This window comes from Salvelinus sp. IW2-2015, linkage group LG3 (genome assembly GCF_002910315.2).
Source record: "Salvelinus sp. IW2-2015 linkage group LG3, ASM291031v2, whole genome shotgun sequence".
Lineage (NCBI taxonomy): Eukaryota > Metazoa > Chordata > Actinopteri > Salmoniformes > Salmonidae > Salvelinus > Salvelinus sp. IW2-2015.
The window spans coordinates 25,962,209-25,977,882 of NC_036840.1; the positions used below are offsets into that span (position 1 = coordinate 25,962,209).

Genomic DNA, 15,674 nt, shown 5'->3' on the forward strand with positions numbered 1-15,674 from the left:
AATGAAACCTTAACTGAAATTAGTTCACTTTTGATGTTAGGACAGGAAACAGAGAAGGGTCTCATTCCGCTCTTCTCCAGCTAGTACCTCGGGTACTACTGTGTCCAGCAGAGGTTGAACTAACACTCAATAGGAATTTACCCACCATAGCATAAAAACTGCATATCCAGCATGCTCTTGGTTTTCATCCTAGGCCCCTAGGTGGCTAATAAACACATATGTAGTTATGATTATAATATGAGTGTACCCTATCTAAAAGTGTGCCTAGATCGAACAAATAGGGAGAATACCCATGACCTCTCGATTAGTGTAAGATCTCAGAACTTACCCACACTTCACTGCTTGTTGCCCAGTGGCTGTATAGGGCACTTTTTGGGGGGCAAATACATGGTTTGGGTGGGTAGGAACCTACTATACCCTGAGTCAGCCCACAGATATAAATAGATGGATGATGACAAGGCTTAACGGAATCAGAATTTGGTTGTGGCCAGTGGTGGAAAAAGTACACAATTGTCATACTTGAGTAAAAGTAAAGATACCTTAATAGAAAATGACTCAAGTAAAAGAGAAAGTCACCCAGTAAAATACTACTTGAGTAAAAGTCTAAAAGTATTTGGTTTTAAATATATTTAAGTATCAAAAGAAAATGTTATTGCTAAAATATAGTTAAGTATCAAAAGTAAAAGTATAAATAATTTCAAATTCCTTATACTAAGCAAACCAGACAGCACCATTTTCGTGTTATTTTAATGTATGGATAGCCAGAGGCACACTCCACCACTGGGACATAATTTACAAACGAAGCATGTGTGTTTAGTGAGTCTGCCAGATCAGAGGCAGTAGGATGACCAGGGATGTTCTCTTGATAAGTGCGTGAATTGGACCATTTTCCTGTCCTGTTAAGCATTCAAAATGTAACAAGTACTTTTGGGTATCAGGGAAAATATATGGAGTAAAAAGTACATAATTTTTTGTTGTTGTAATGTACTGAAGTAAAAGTAAAAGTTGTCAAAAATATGAGTAGTAAAGTAAAGTACAGATACCCCGAAAAACGACTTAAGTAGTACTTTAAAGTATTTTTACTTAAATACTTCACACCACTGGTTGTGGCTCACAAACTTCTCTGAATCATGTTATCCAGAAACAAACTGTTTGTGTACTGGTTTCCTTTATTTTAATGGTGGCTAATCTGACGCAGGCTAACCCAGAACAACAGGCCCTCTGTTCTGGAATCTAATCTGTTTACTGGAGAGTAAGATATGTGGTTTGGCCCCTTATGACAATTGTATCATCATCATTATCATCATCATTATATTACATATAAACATTAACTATTATTTTTAAATTTATGAGTGCAAATCATTGTAACTTTTTATTTATAATTTGGGGGTATGAAAGAGAAAATTGAAATTGTTCAAATCCCTACAGAATTTGAACTTGATGACCTGCTGTGGTTCTCATCATTGTCCACTAGAGCGCGGCATTCTCTCATCTGTCACCTTTGGATAGGTATTGCTGACAACGTCACGAAATCGATGCGCACGCTGATGGGGCAGCAGTCTGTGTGTTGTTGTGATTCTGGATGGAAAGATAGCAACAATGACAAGAAACTGCCATGTGGGGAATCGTAAGTCGTTCTTTGAAGTTAGTTGCATCTTGTTCTTGATACCATGTCTTGTTTTGAGGTGTTTTGACTGGTTTCATGTCAAATATGGCAAAAATGTGCTGTAAGGATGTATTTGAGAGACAACAAGTGCTCATTGTGCACATTTATTTATGTTTTCAATAAACATTGGAGACGAAATATAGATTACATGTTGTCAACAACCTAAGCCAACTCCATCTGTTTTGCCCTATAGTTTGTTGCTAAACAACCAAACCATCTAATAAAAATGCACACCTATAATCTACCCAAAATACTGATCATCTCCAATTCATAGGAGACAAAACATAAATAAAAAATAAATAAATAAACTGTTCTATGAATTTATCCCAGGAATATTATTACAGGTCTTCATGCAATTTGTAGGTTACTATTTTTAACAGTGGTTGGTCAGGTATTTGAGGCGTGTACCTGATCCCCTACCGAATGAGAGGGAACAGGCAGGAGGCGCGCGAGATGCTCGAGAATCCTGTTCGGTCCTCTTCACTAGCTCCAGCCCCGCCTCACTACGACAACGCTGCCTGCCTGGTCCATCCGCATCTGTCACAACTGTCTGCAGCTGCTTGAGCTCCGTGGCATGCCCTCAGTTATACCGGGATTTAGGTGGAGGTTTTCACGAGAAAGATAGCTATGTCGGAGGTACGGAAATTTACCAAAAGGTTGAGTAAACCAGGAACGGCAGCGGAACTCAGGCAAAGCGTCTCCGAGGCTGTGAGGACATCGGTGATTGTGGTTAGTATGATGATGGCTAATAATCTCTTCTTTGGCTAGCTAACGGTAGCCTACCTTGCTGTCCAAACCCGCTCACGAAACCCGAGGGTCCGGTCCATTTATTCTGTTTAATCCGGAAAAGCCTATGTGTACTTTTAGTTCATAACGTTACTTGAATGTCTGAATGTCGAAAGACAAATTTTTTTCACAGTTATTATCGAAGAGGCATGTCAGCGTCTCACCATTTCCTCAACGTCACCCACCCAGCAGAGCTTGCTACATTAGATTAGGATACAAGCTACCTCTTTCAATTTAAAAAGGCGTATTACGTCGTAATTAGCTGGTAATTAAGCAGTGACGGTTAGCAGAAAATGACCGTATTGAAACGGGATAATGTCCATATAAAGGAAGTATCGTATTTGCAGTATTTGTTTATTTTCCCTGTGGATAGTGGTGTGACATTGTTCAGGCAGATCATCAGAACACATGGTATTCCATTTCTCTTGGCTTCAGCTCCAGCGGCGGCTTTTGTGTGCTTGAGAATTGAGCATTGAGCAGTGCCAGTTCTGAGGTTGAATGTGCAGCTAGACTGCATGGTTTGCCTAGCTATCCCTAATTCCCTGTCGTGTAGCCTGGTCCTTTCTTTTCCCGGTACTGAATATTTGATGTTCCAGGCATGTAACGTATCATTATTGATCCTGGTGGTCTTTGATTATAGCTAGGCCTACAGTAAGAGTTCTGTCTCCATAGAAGCATTTCCTTTTTCTTTGTTGAAAGGACAATAGTAAGTGTTGTATCATGGATCATGATTTGTGCACTGGTCGGGGTTTGTGTTACAGTTGAACTGTGTGTAGTATTGGCCTGAAACACTTTGATGATGCAGGGTATGGCTTGAGATAAATTGCATATAATGCTGAAGAGGCACTGAGATTTAACCACTGACACAGGGCTCCTTTTGGTTCTCTCTCTGTCTGTGTGTGTGTGTGTGTGTGTGTGTGTGTGTGTGTGTATGTGTGTGTGTGTTGTGTGTGTGTGTGTGTGTGTGTGTGTGTGTGTGTGTGTGTGTGTGTGTGTGTGTGTGTGTGTGTGTGTGTGTGTGACGACCTCTAGGGTTGTTTGACCTCATGCCCTCTTGATTTGTCATCATGATAGTTCTCCACTGTAAACTCTCCCACACTGTCAATGTCATCTGATTCGCTAGACATTTCTCTCTTTCTCATATGATGCAACCAATGCAAAATCCCAGCCAAGAAAACATTCAGTGGACTTTTGCAGACCTCTTAGGCCGGATCTTTTTATTCACAAAAATCTCCAGTCAAGTGAAGATTAATCAGGCATAAGTAATCTTGTGATGAGGTTTGACGCTGACTGACGTGTGCTAGGCAACACAGGTTCCGAAGTGTGTTGTTTCTGGTTGAGCGGATGATCCTCGGGGTAATGGTCGCCGTGGTAATGGAGAACAAGTCCTGTTTTGTGGAGGTCGCGGAGCCGGCATTCTCACATGGGGATTCCCTGGAGGCATGCTCCAACCATACTTCCTGTGTGGTGTGTGTGTGTGTGTGTGTGTGTGTGTGTGTGTGTTGTGTGTGTGTGTGTGTGTGTGTGTGTTGTGTGTGTGTTGGTGTGGTGTGGTGTGTGTGTGTGTGTGTCACTTAGTTCATGGGGCTGCTTGTCTTATTCTCCTTCCTGGAATGAACAGTTTTCTGCTCTTTCCATATTCCTGTATCTCTCAGTTGGTGTGTGTAGAAATGACCTTTCCTACATTCAATTGGAGGGGTAGGTATTTCCTTTTGTCCTGGGCTCCATTCTCTGTGATCTGAAAGCTCAATTAAAGCCTTAACTCCGTTTCAGCTCATAAGACATTGAGACGTTTTGAATGTTAGCTGAAAGGAACATACTGTAATTGACTAGGGTCGCTTATATCATAAGGAAGCTCCTGAAGCGTCTCAAGAGGTGTTGTTTGGATCTAGTCTAGAGGAACGATATACATATAAGTTGTGTATTTACTCAATCTCAAGTCAGGTCAAGGGTTGTGGGACATGGGAAGTCTGTGTTCTCAGTAAACACACCAGACTGAAGTACTTACTGGGGTCAGGTGGAGGACATTGGAACTGTGTGTGTGTGTGTGTGTGTGTGTGTGTGTGTGTGTGTGTGTGTGTGTGTGTGTGTGTGTGTGTGTGTGTGTGTGTGTGTGTGTGTGTGGTGTGTGTGTGTGTGGTGTGTGTGTGTGTGTTGTGTGTGTGGTGTGTGTGTGTGTGTGTGTGTGTGTGTGTGTGTGTGTGTGTGTGTGTGTGTGTGCGTGTGTGTGCGTGCGTGCGTGCGTGCATATGTACACATAAACGCCAGTAGTAAAGCCCATCTGCTAGAGATAGACTTCTCCTCTGTCTTTCCACTGAACTGTATAAGACGGACAGCAATCTGGAAAAGTACTTCTCTCACTAACATTATAGCCAAAGCCAGTGATGGTGTTTGGAGTGTCCGGGGCCAGATTGATCGCCGAGTTGAAAAACCGGTGTGACGTACAGTAAAGTCCCATAAAGAGATGAGAAAGTGACTATATATGGGTGAATGTAGCAGGCAGGCAGGCAGGCAGGCGGCTACGCCCCAACCAGACCTAACCCCTTCTTCCTCCTTTCTTCCTCTGTGTTTCTTCTTCTCTCTTTCGTTTTCTTTCTCTCCCAGGCTGTTCTTCTCTAAAGGAGCTGAGCCAGAACTCTCTCTCTTTCCATCCCTCTCTCTTTTCCTCTCTCTCTCTATATGTCCCCCTTCTCTCTCTATCTCTCCTATGACTCTCTCTCTCTCCCACCTTCTCTCTCTATCTCTTCGCTTTCTGTCTCTCTCCCCCTTCTCTTGCTATCTCTCCTCTCTCTCTCTCTCTCTCTCTCTCTCTCTGTGTAACACGATCTGTCGCAATGGAACTGTATCTTCTGGTTCTGTGGTTCCACTGCTGCCCAACCTGTTGCACATGACAGGAAGCTGCTGCTCTCCTCTGAGCTGCTAGAAGTAATGAATTAAGCAGGCAGCAGAGCCTACCTACTGTAGCTGATTGTGAGGCCCAGCGACTATGTTGTTTACCATGTACAGTTGAAGTCGGAAGTTTATATACACCTTAGCCAAATACATTTAAACTAAGATTTTCACAATTCCTAACATTTAATCCTAGTAAAAATTCCCTGTCTTAGGTCAGTTAGGATCACCACTTTATTTTCAGAATGTGAAATGTCAGAATAATAGCAGAGAGAATGATTTATTTCAGCTTTAATTTCTTTCATCACATTCCCAGTGGGTCAGAAGTTTACATACACTCAGTTAGTATTTGGTAGCATTGCCTTTAAATTGTTTAACTTGGGTCAAACGTTTTGGGTAGCATTCCACAAGCTTCCCAGAATAAGTTGGGTGAATTTTGGCCCATTCCTCCTGACAGAGCTGGTGTAACTGAGTCAGGTTTGTTGGCCTCCTTGCTCACACACACTTTTTCAGTTCTGCCCACAAATGTTCTATATGATTGAAGTCAGGGCTTTGTGATGGCCACTCCAATACCTTGACTTTGTTGTCCTTAAGCCATTTTACCACAACTTTGGAAGTATGCTTGGGGTCATTGTCCATTTAGAAGAACCATTTGCGACCAAGCTTTAACTTCCTGACTGATGTCTTGAGATGTTGCTTCAATATATCCACATAATTTTTCTGGCTCATGATGCCATCTATTTTGTGAAGTGCACCAGTCCCTCCTGCAGCAAAGCACCCCCACAACGTGATGCTGCCACCCCCGTGCTTTACGGTTGGGATGGTGTTCTTTGGCTTGCAAGCCTCCCCATTATTCCTCCAAACATAACAATGGTCATTATGGCCAAACAGTTCTATTTTTGTTTCATCAGACCAGAGGACATTTCTCTAAAAAGTACGATCTTTGTCCCCATGTGCAGTTGCAAACCCGGAGTCTGACTTTTTTATGGCGGTTTTGGAGCAGTCTTCCTTGCTGAGCGGCTTTTCAGATTATGTTTATATAGGACTTGTTTTACTGTGGATATAAATACTTTTGTACCTGTTTTCTCCAGCATCTTCACAAGGTCCGTTGTTCTTGGAATGATTTTCACTTTTCGCACCAAAGTACCTTCATCTCTAGGAGACAGAACGCGTCTGCTTCCTAAGTGGGATGACGGCTGTGTGGTCCCATGGTGTTTATACTTGTGAACTATTGTTTGTACAGATGAACGTGGTACCTTCAGGCGTTTAGAAATTGCTCCCAAGGATGAACCAGACTTGTGGAGGTCTACAATTTTTCTTCTGAGGTCTTGGCTGATTTCTTTTGATTTTCCCATGATGTCAAGCAAAGAGCCACTGAATTTGGACGTAGGCCTTGAAATACATCCACAGGTACACCTTCAATTGACTCAAATGATGTCGATTAGCCTATCAGAGGCTTCTAAAGCCATGACATCATTTTCTGGAATTTTCCAAGCTGTTTAAAGGCACAATCAACTTAGTAGTATGTAAACTTCTGACCCACTGAAATTGTGATACAGTGAGTTTTAAGTGAAATAATCTGTCTGTAAACAATTGTTGGAAAAATTACTTGTGTCATGTACAAAGTAGAAGTCCTAACCGACTTGCCGAAACTATAGTTTGTTAACAAGACATTTGTTGAGTGGTTGAAAAACGAGTTTTAACGACTCCAACCTAAGTGTATGTAAACTTCCGACTTCAACTGTACATGAATACACATGCGTGTGCGTGTGTGTGTGAGAAACAGAGAACAATGACTGGGGGAGGGGAGGAGTGCGAAAGAGAGGGAGAATCACTGTGCACCAGCTGAAAGGGAAATAGTTGATCTGAAGTCCAGCATGTCCTCTCCCCACACTCCCTAATTCCCTGGACAGCAGTACAGCAGACCCTCTGCGTACCAGGTGGGACACACTTACAGCTGTGCACTGAACTGTGGCAGGGTGTTTGAGCCGGGAGTCCTAGAGAGGGGCCTGGTGGTTCTCTGACATGTTAGCTGACTGTGTCTCTCTCTCCCCTGAGTCTTTTGCCAATGTCCTTGGCCACTGGTCAGTGGCCACTGCAGAACAGTCTCCTCTAGTATGGATAGAGCTCTACCACATTCTGGGCTGCATGAAACTGCCCTCAGGCCCAGGAGTCTATTACCTTACATAGAGCAGATTACCGGTACATTGTGTTCAAGCAAGGCTTATCCTATGTCATATGTTCGCCTGCTTCTGCTGAGCCTTGCACTATTGTTAGAATGAATAATTATTGACTTTTCCTAGTTGCGTCTCCTTGGCTGACTTGCTTTGCCCTGGACTGATTCACATGACATAGCCTCGCGTTTGTGTGTTTTCTCTGAAAATGTCTTTGCATATAGGATATGAAATCATTCACTTCTCTATGAAACTCTCAACAGGATGCAGTGATATCACACCAGAGATGTGGTGGAGCAGCCATCTTTGTTTTGTGATTGTGTTGCCTTGGTAACATGTCAGACTGAGCCACTCCTGCAATAACTTGTGCCCTGCTACGCTAATTTTCACTCACTGCAGCAAGCAACCCCCCTCTGAACTCCCTGGCGTCAAAAAAAGAAACAGTAGCCAGGAACTAAGACCCTAAGGTCAAAGGTTATAAGGCATTTCTAGAACCCTGTGCAGTGCCTAACCCCTCTGCAGAGTACTTCAGTAAGGACCATGTAACACAGCCAACCTCTGGTGTCAGAGTGTTGGACTCCAACCCCGCAAAAGGACATTCTGTTGAACTAGACTACTGTGCCGTGTGTTCACAATCCTCTCAATGTTTTGAGTGATCCTCCAGCTGCTCTAAAGGTCTCCTCCAGTCCAGCAGTCACCCTAATATTTTTCACAGCTGCCTTTCCCCTCTCTCTCTCTCTCTCTCTCTCTCTCTCTCTCTCTCTCTCTCTCTCTCTCTCTCTCTCTCTCGCTCTCTCGCTCTCTCTCACTCTCTCTCTTTTTTTCTCTCTCTCAATTCAGTTAAATTCAATTCAAAGGGCTTTATCGGCATGGGAAACACATGTTTACATTGCCAAAGCAGGTGAAATAGATAATAAACAAAAGTGAAATAAACAATCAGAAATGAACAGTTAACATTACACTCACAAAAGTTTCAAAGGAATAGAGGCATTTCAAATGTCATATTATGGCTATGTACAGTGTTGTAACGTTGGGCAAATAGTTCAAGTCCAAAAGGGAAAGTAAATACACATAAATACACATTGTATTTACAATGGTGTTTGTGCTTCATTGGTTGCCCTTTTCTTGTGGCAACAGGTCACACATCTTGCTGCTTTGATGGCACACTGTGATATTTCACCTAATAGATATGGGAGTTTATTAGAATTGGATTTGTTTTCAAATTATTTGTGTAATCTAAACTCAGTTTCCACGTAATTGTCTGCCTACAGCGGCCTCTCTCAATAGCAGGGTTAAGCTCACTGTCTGTACATAGTCAAAGCTTTCCTTCATTTTGGGTCAGTCACAGTGGTCAGTTATTCTGGTCAGGTATTCTGCCACTGTGTGCACTGTGTGCTCCATTTTGCTCAGTTTTTTGGTTAATAATTTCCAATGTGTTAAGTGATTATGTTTTCTGGTGATATGGTTGGGTCTAATCGTGTTGCTGTCCTGGGGTTCTGTGGGGTCTATTTGTGTTTGCGAACGGAGCCACAGGACCAGCTTGCTTAGGGGACTCTTCAATAGATTAATCTCTCTGTAGGTGATGGCTTTGTTATGAACGGTTTGGGAATTGCTTCCTTTTATGTTGTTGTGGAATTGAACGCTAGAATTGAACGCCTCTTTTCTGGATTCTGATAATATAATTAGCGAGTCTCTCTTTTCATGCTCTGCAGTCGCCCTCTGAATTTTGTGTCTCTCTGTGATCTTTGCCCTCTAACCTCAGACATCTTTAGTTCAGGGAGAGTAGCTTCTCTCTGTCACATTGACAAATCTCTAGTCCAGCAGAGCAGAACAGATCAGGTGAGAAAAGAGCAGAGTGATGTTTTTCAGTCTCAGCTTCCAAACAACTGCCCAGACAGAGGAAAGCTGAAACACACTGTGCTTTTTCACAATTACACCATGCTGTTAGTGTGTTGTGTTACTCGTCTGGGACTCTGGTCTGTTTTGTACCCGGTCCACAACCCCCCCCCCCTATGATACTCTGTCCCCTCTACAGATCATATTGAGGGGGAGAGATGAAACGCAGTGTGCTTTTTCACAATGACACCACCATGAGAGCTCAGGATTCAGTAGCTAGGAGGACTTTATTGGTCAGTCTTGGGCATCGTCCCAAATGCGTGTCTTTTTGTCGAGGCAAAACTTTTTGTGGAAGGTACTACGCAGCACACAGACCCTCTGGCGCACTCAACGTTGTTGATATATGTTGAGTTTCGCTGTAGGCCTATTTGGCAGGGAAACTGTGAAGCCAGCTGAATAGCCTATTGCCTGTTTCTCTTTTAGTCTTTTATTAAAGAATGTGAAACAATGTTGTGTCTGTTTGCTGCTTTTCATTAAATCATGAATAGCTGTTCTTTATATGGACTAAATACATGTGTTCATATGGGCAGAATATTATCTATAGGCTATAGCATACCAAATGTCGATCAGTTATGAAAATGAAACATTTAATGTGGAAAAAGGCGAAAATGTGTGCGTTTTAATTAACAAATAAAGTCTTTGTCACATGACTATAGATTTGGAAACATAGTGATTTTAGAGACACAAGGTAACAATAGCCCATGATTAAAGGTTTAGGTTATACTGGGCTCTCACCATCATTATTATTATTCACATCACTACAATTCAATCAAGTCACAATTATCAGCTTTGGTATTGACATCAGTGAGCAGGCTTTCTGAGTCAGGAGAGACACATGGGTAGCCCTACCAACGGAAAACGTCTGAAAACAAAATTGATTCTGAAATTCAGACCACAGAAATCCAATGTTTGTATACTGAACAAAAATATAAACGCAACATGCAACAATTTCAACAGTTTTATTGAGTTACAGTTCATATAAGGAAATCAGTCAATTGAAATAAATAAATGAGGTCCTAATCCATGGATTTCACATGACTGGGCAGAGGCGCAGCCGTCGGTGGGCCTGGGAGGGCATATGCCCACCCAATTGGGAGCCAGGCCCAGCCAATCAGAATGAGATTTACCCCACAAAGGGGCTTTATTACAGACACCTGTGTAATGATCATGCTGTTTAATCAGCTTCTTGATATGCTTTTGAACGGGGTATGGTAGTGGATGCCAGGCGCACCGATTTGAGTGTGTCAAGAACTGCAACGCTGCTGGGTTTTTCACACTCAACAGTTTCCTGTGTGTATCAAGAATGGTCCACTACCCAAAGGACATCACGCCAAATCGACACAACTGTGTCAACAAGGGCCAGTATCCCTGTGGAACGCTTTCGACACCTTGCAGAGTCCATGCCCCGATGAATTTGGGCTGTTCTTTTGGCAAAAGGGGGTACAACTCAATATTAGGAAGGTGTTCTTAATGTTTTGTACACTCAGGCTTACTTTAGCTTACTGCTTACAAAAGAGCTAACAAATATTGTCACAATAAACAACATAGTGCTTTAAGAAAGACATGGGAAATAAATAGCATAAATGACAAAGCAAATGTATTCCATTGCATCCCCCTGTTGATGTGAAGGAGTGGGTGAGGGTGTGTGCCTTTGTGTTTATGTGTCTGTCTGTCTGCATTTGCATTGTCTTTTCTTGTTAGCACTGATTTAGCTGATAGCTGTTTCATTGAACAAAGGTTTTTACTTGCAGTGACTGTAATTGGCTTACCTTCCTGCACTCATTGTAAGTTGCTCTGGATAAGAGCGTCTGCTAAATGACCGAAATGTAATGTAAATGTAATGTAAATGTGTGGTAGCTTATCTGTGCGTCTCTTGGTAACTTGACTGTCTATGTTTCTCTACAGGAGCAGCCTAAGATCATCGAGCCGTTGGACTATGAGAACGTGGTGTTTCAGAGGAAAGCCCAGATCCACAGTGACCCTCACAGAGACCTGCTGCAGTGTCCTGTCGACGACATCTCGGTACACACACACACACACACACACACACACACCAGGAACATTTGTTTCGTTTGTTCAAGATTCAATGTTTTTATTTGAGGATATTTATAAAAGTGACATACTCTTTCAAATATTGCTCTAGAAACACTGGATAACCAGGCCCCACATTTTGTAGGGTGCTAGCGACAGCATTGCGACATATAATCCCCACAGTACATATAATATGAATACCAGAAAATACTAGCAGGAACAGTGGTTTTATTTATACCAAGATCAGCAACTTCTGCGAGAATTGACTCAGGGAGGGCGTTCATATAGATTTCTGTTTCTACAAATAAGTGTCTTTTCCCATTATCCACCAGTTCACAGCCTTGTTCTCCCCTGCAAGGAGGGACATATTTATTAGTTAAAACCAAGCGACGCCAGCCAGTCCAGTTTAACTCAGTTACTGACAGATTATTGGGGACTCTTTCAAATACAACATTATTCAAACACACGTGGTTCTGATCAGGAGACACAAGCAGTAAAGCTACGAACTGTTCCCCTCATCTCTTTCCAAACCCCCCCCCCCCTCTCCTCTCTGTGTAGGAGTTCAGATCTCTCGTCAGAGGAGGACCGTGGTTCCCTCCGTGCCCAGAATGCAGAGAGGCGCCAAGAGCCTGTTTGCCAAAGAGGTTCTCATTCAGTCAACATAGTACACACAAAATAAATGGCCTGTAGACAAAACTTGACAAGCCTATACGTAATAGCAATCAATAGGAACTTCGATGCCTGACCAGAAACAAACTACTGGTTGGTCCCAATAGAGAGATGTTGACCAGTTAATATTCCCAGTTAAGAGTTTTAGGTTGTAGTTATTTAGGATTTATAGACTATTTTCTCTCTATACCATTTGTATTTCATATATCTTTGACTATTGGATTGTTCTTATAGGCACTATAGTATTGCCAGCCTAATCTCGGGAGTTGATAGGCTTGAAGTCATACAACAAGCGCAATGCTTGAAGCACAGTGAAGAGCTGCTGGCAAACGCAGGAAAGTGCTGTTTTGAATGAATGCTTGTGAGCCTGCTGCTGCCTACCACCGCTCAGTCAGACTGCTCTATCAAATATCAAATTATAGACTTAATTATAATATAATAAACACACAGAAATATGAGCCTTAGGTCATTAATATGGTCAAATCCGGAAACTATCATTTAGAAAACAAAACTTTTATTCTTTCAGTGAAATACGGAACCGTTCCCTATTTTATTGAACGGGGGGAATCCCTAAGTCTAAATATTGCTGTAACATTGCACAACCTTCAATGTTATGTCATAATTATGTAAAATTCAGGCACATTAATTATGGTCTTTGTTAGTAAGAAATGGTCTTCACACAGTTCGCAACGAGCCAGGCGGCCCAAACTGCTGCATATACCCTGACTCTGCATGCACAGAACGCAAGAGAAGTGACACAATTTCCCTAGTTAAAATAAATTCATGTTAGCAGGCAATATTAACTAAATATGCAGGTGTAAAAAAATATATTTGTGTATTGATTTTAAGAAAAGCATTGATGTTTATGGTAGAGGTCGACCGATTATGATTTTTTAATGCCGATACCGATACCGATTATTGGAGGACAAAAAAAGCCGATACCGATTAATCGGCCGATTTATTTAATAATAATTTTTAAAAAAGATATATATATATATCATACACACACACACATTTTTGTAATAATGACAACTGAATGAACAATGAACACTTTTATTTTAACTTAATATAATACATAAATACACACACGCACACAGCTCTGAAGTGACAATGATACTGAAGAGTCTGCTTAGGAGACAAATACTCTCAACTGTTTGAATAAAAATAGAGTTTAAGTTACCTGTGATGAATGTTGAAAACAAACTTTAATTTCTATATGCAGGAAATCCTATTTTAATAATGGGCATGGTAAGAATTGACAACCAAAGTGCGAGTCATAATTCCCATGACACCTAGCAAAATCTGAAAAGCGGTTCCTTCATTTATTCCATAGGATATTTTTAGATTCACTTAAAATAAGGTCTGTGTTTCGTGTAGGCTTACATCACCGTGCCAATTTTATAACTGTGTAGATATCCATAGGACAAGGTAACTCTGATCAATATTGGCTAAATATAAGCGAAGATTAAAAAAAATATAGAGTGGATTTATGAAAATATGTTGACAAACGTTACCTTATCCTAGTGAGATTTACACAGGTATCAAAACGTCGAGGCGGTTTAAGCCTGCACGAAACACAGACCTTATTTGAAGTAGATCAAGACATTCTCTATGGAAGATATGAACGGTAAAATAACGAAGGAACCCCTTTCAAATTCAGCCGCAAGTTATTACAGGAATTATAACGCGTCGACTATTTCTCTCTAAACCATATACCTTTGACTAATCTGGAAACTATCACCTCGAAAACAAAACGTTTATTCCGTTCCGTATTTTATCTAACGGGTGGCATCCATGAGTCTAAATATTCCTGTTACATTGCACAACCTTCAATGTTGTCATAATTACGTAAAGTTCTGGAAAGTTAGTTCGCAAAGAGCCCAAACTGTTGCATATACCCTGACTCTGCGTGCAATGAACGCAAGAGAAATGACACAATTTCACCTGATTAATATTGCCTGCTAACCTGGATTTCTTTTAGCTAAATATGCAGGTTTAAAAATATATACTTGTGTAATGATTTTAAGAAAGGCATTGATGTTTATGGTTAAGTACACATTGGAGCAATGACAGTCATTGATTGATTGTTTTTTATAAGATAAGTTTAATGCTAGCTAGCAACTTACCTTAGCTTACTGCATTCGCTAACAGGCAGGCTCCTCGTGGAGTGCAATGTAATCAATGCAAGATTGGATCCCCCGAGCTGACAAGGTTAAAAATCCGTCGTTCTGCCCCTAAACGAGGCAGAACGTTCCTAGGCCGTCGTTGAAAAGATGAATGTGTTCTTAACTGACTTGCCTAGTTAAATAAAGATTAAATAAAGGTGTAAAAAAAAAAAAAAAAAACATTGATTGTTATGAAAACTTGAAATCGGCCCCGATTAATCGGCCATTCCGATTAATCGGTCGACCTCTAGTTTATGGTTAGGTAAACATTGGTGCAATGACAGTGCTTTTTTCACGAATGCGCTTGTTAAATCATCACCCGTTTGGCGAAGTAGGCTGTGATTCGATGATAAATTAACATGCACCGCATTGATTATATGCAACGCAGGACAAGCTAGATAAACTAGTAATATCATCAACCATGTGTAGTTAACTAGTGATTATGTTAAGATTGATTGTTTTTTATAAGATACGTTTAATGCTAGCTAGGAACTTACCTTGGCTCCTTGCTGCACTCGCGTAACAAGTGGTCAGCCTGCCACGCAGTCTCCTCGTGGAGTGCAATGTAATTGTCCATAATCGGCGTCCAAAAATGCCAATTACCGATTGTTATGAAAACTTGAAATCGGCCCTAATTAATCGGCCATGCCGGTCGACCTCTAAACTTGACATACAATGACACTTTTCCGGCATGGTGTGAACTGTGAACTCTTTATTACCCTGGTCCCCTGGTGTTGTAATGTTACTAATTGAGCTCTAATGTTGACCTGTTTGGCAGTGCATCAAGACTTACAACACGGACTGGCATGTCATCAACTACAAATATGAAGCGTACTCGGGAGATTTCCGCATGCTCCCAACGTAAGTCTAGAATAGAAAAGCTATTGACACACGCATGCTTCCAAGGTGCTATAAATCTGGAAAATAAAAGCCATTGATAGGAAGAAACAGCATAGAAATGACCAGATTGTAGATAGGAAGCAAGGCGTAGATGTATTGACGATATAGACTAGCTGTTGATCCATTGAGGATTTAGACTAGCTGTTAATCCATTAAGGATATAGCCTAGCTGTTAATCCATTGAGAATATAGCCTAGCTGTTGATCCATTGAGGATATAGCCTAGCTGTTGATCCGTTGAGGATTTAGACTAGCTATTGATCCATTAAGGATATAGCCTAGCTGTTGATCCGTTGAGGATTTAGACTGAGTATTTGATCCATTAAGGATTAGCTAGCTGTTGATCCGTTGAGGATTTAGACTAGCTATTGATCCATTAAGGATATAGCCTAGCTGTTGATCCGTTGAGGATTTAGACTAGCTATTGATCCATAAGGATATAGCCTAGCTGTTGATCCGTTGAGGATTTAGACTAGCTATTGATCCATTAAGGATATAG

At 41.4% G+C, this 15,674-nt stretch overlaps 1 protein-coding gene across 1 annotated transcript in view; it reads left to right on the forward strand.

Annotated features, from left to right (window-relative positions):
• Positions 1-2,150: 2,150 nt before the first annotated feature.
• The window catches only part of LOC111980688 (dedicator of cytokinesis protein 11-like), a 126,178-nt gene continuing 112,654 nt past the window's right edge, over positions 2,151-15,674 (forward strand). Inside the window, 4 exon segments of the mRNA XM_070449591.1 lie at positions 2,151-2,395; positions 11,317-11,433; positions 12,009-12,086; positions 15,055-15,137. Coding sequence (XP_070305692.1) covers positions 2,294-2,395; positions 11,317-11,433; positions 12,009-12,086; positions 15,055-15,137 — 380 coding nt within the window. The 5' untranslated portion in view covers positions 2,151-2,293.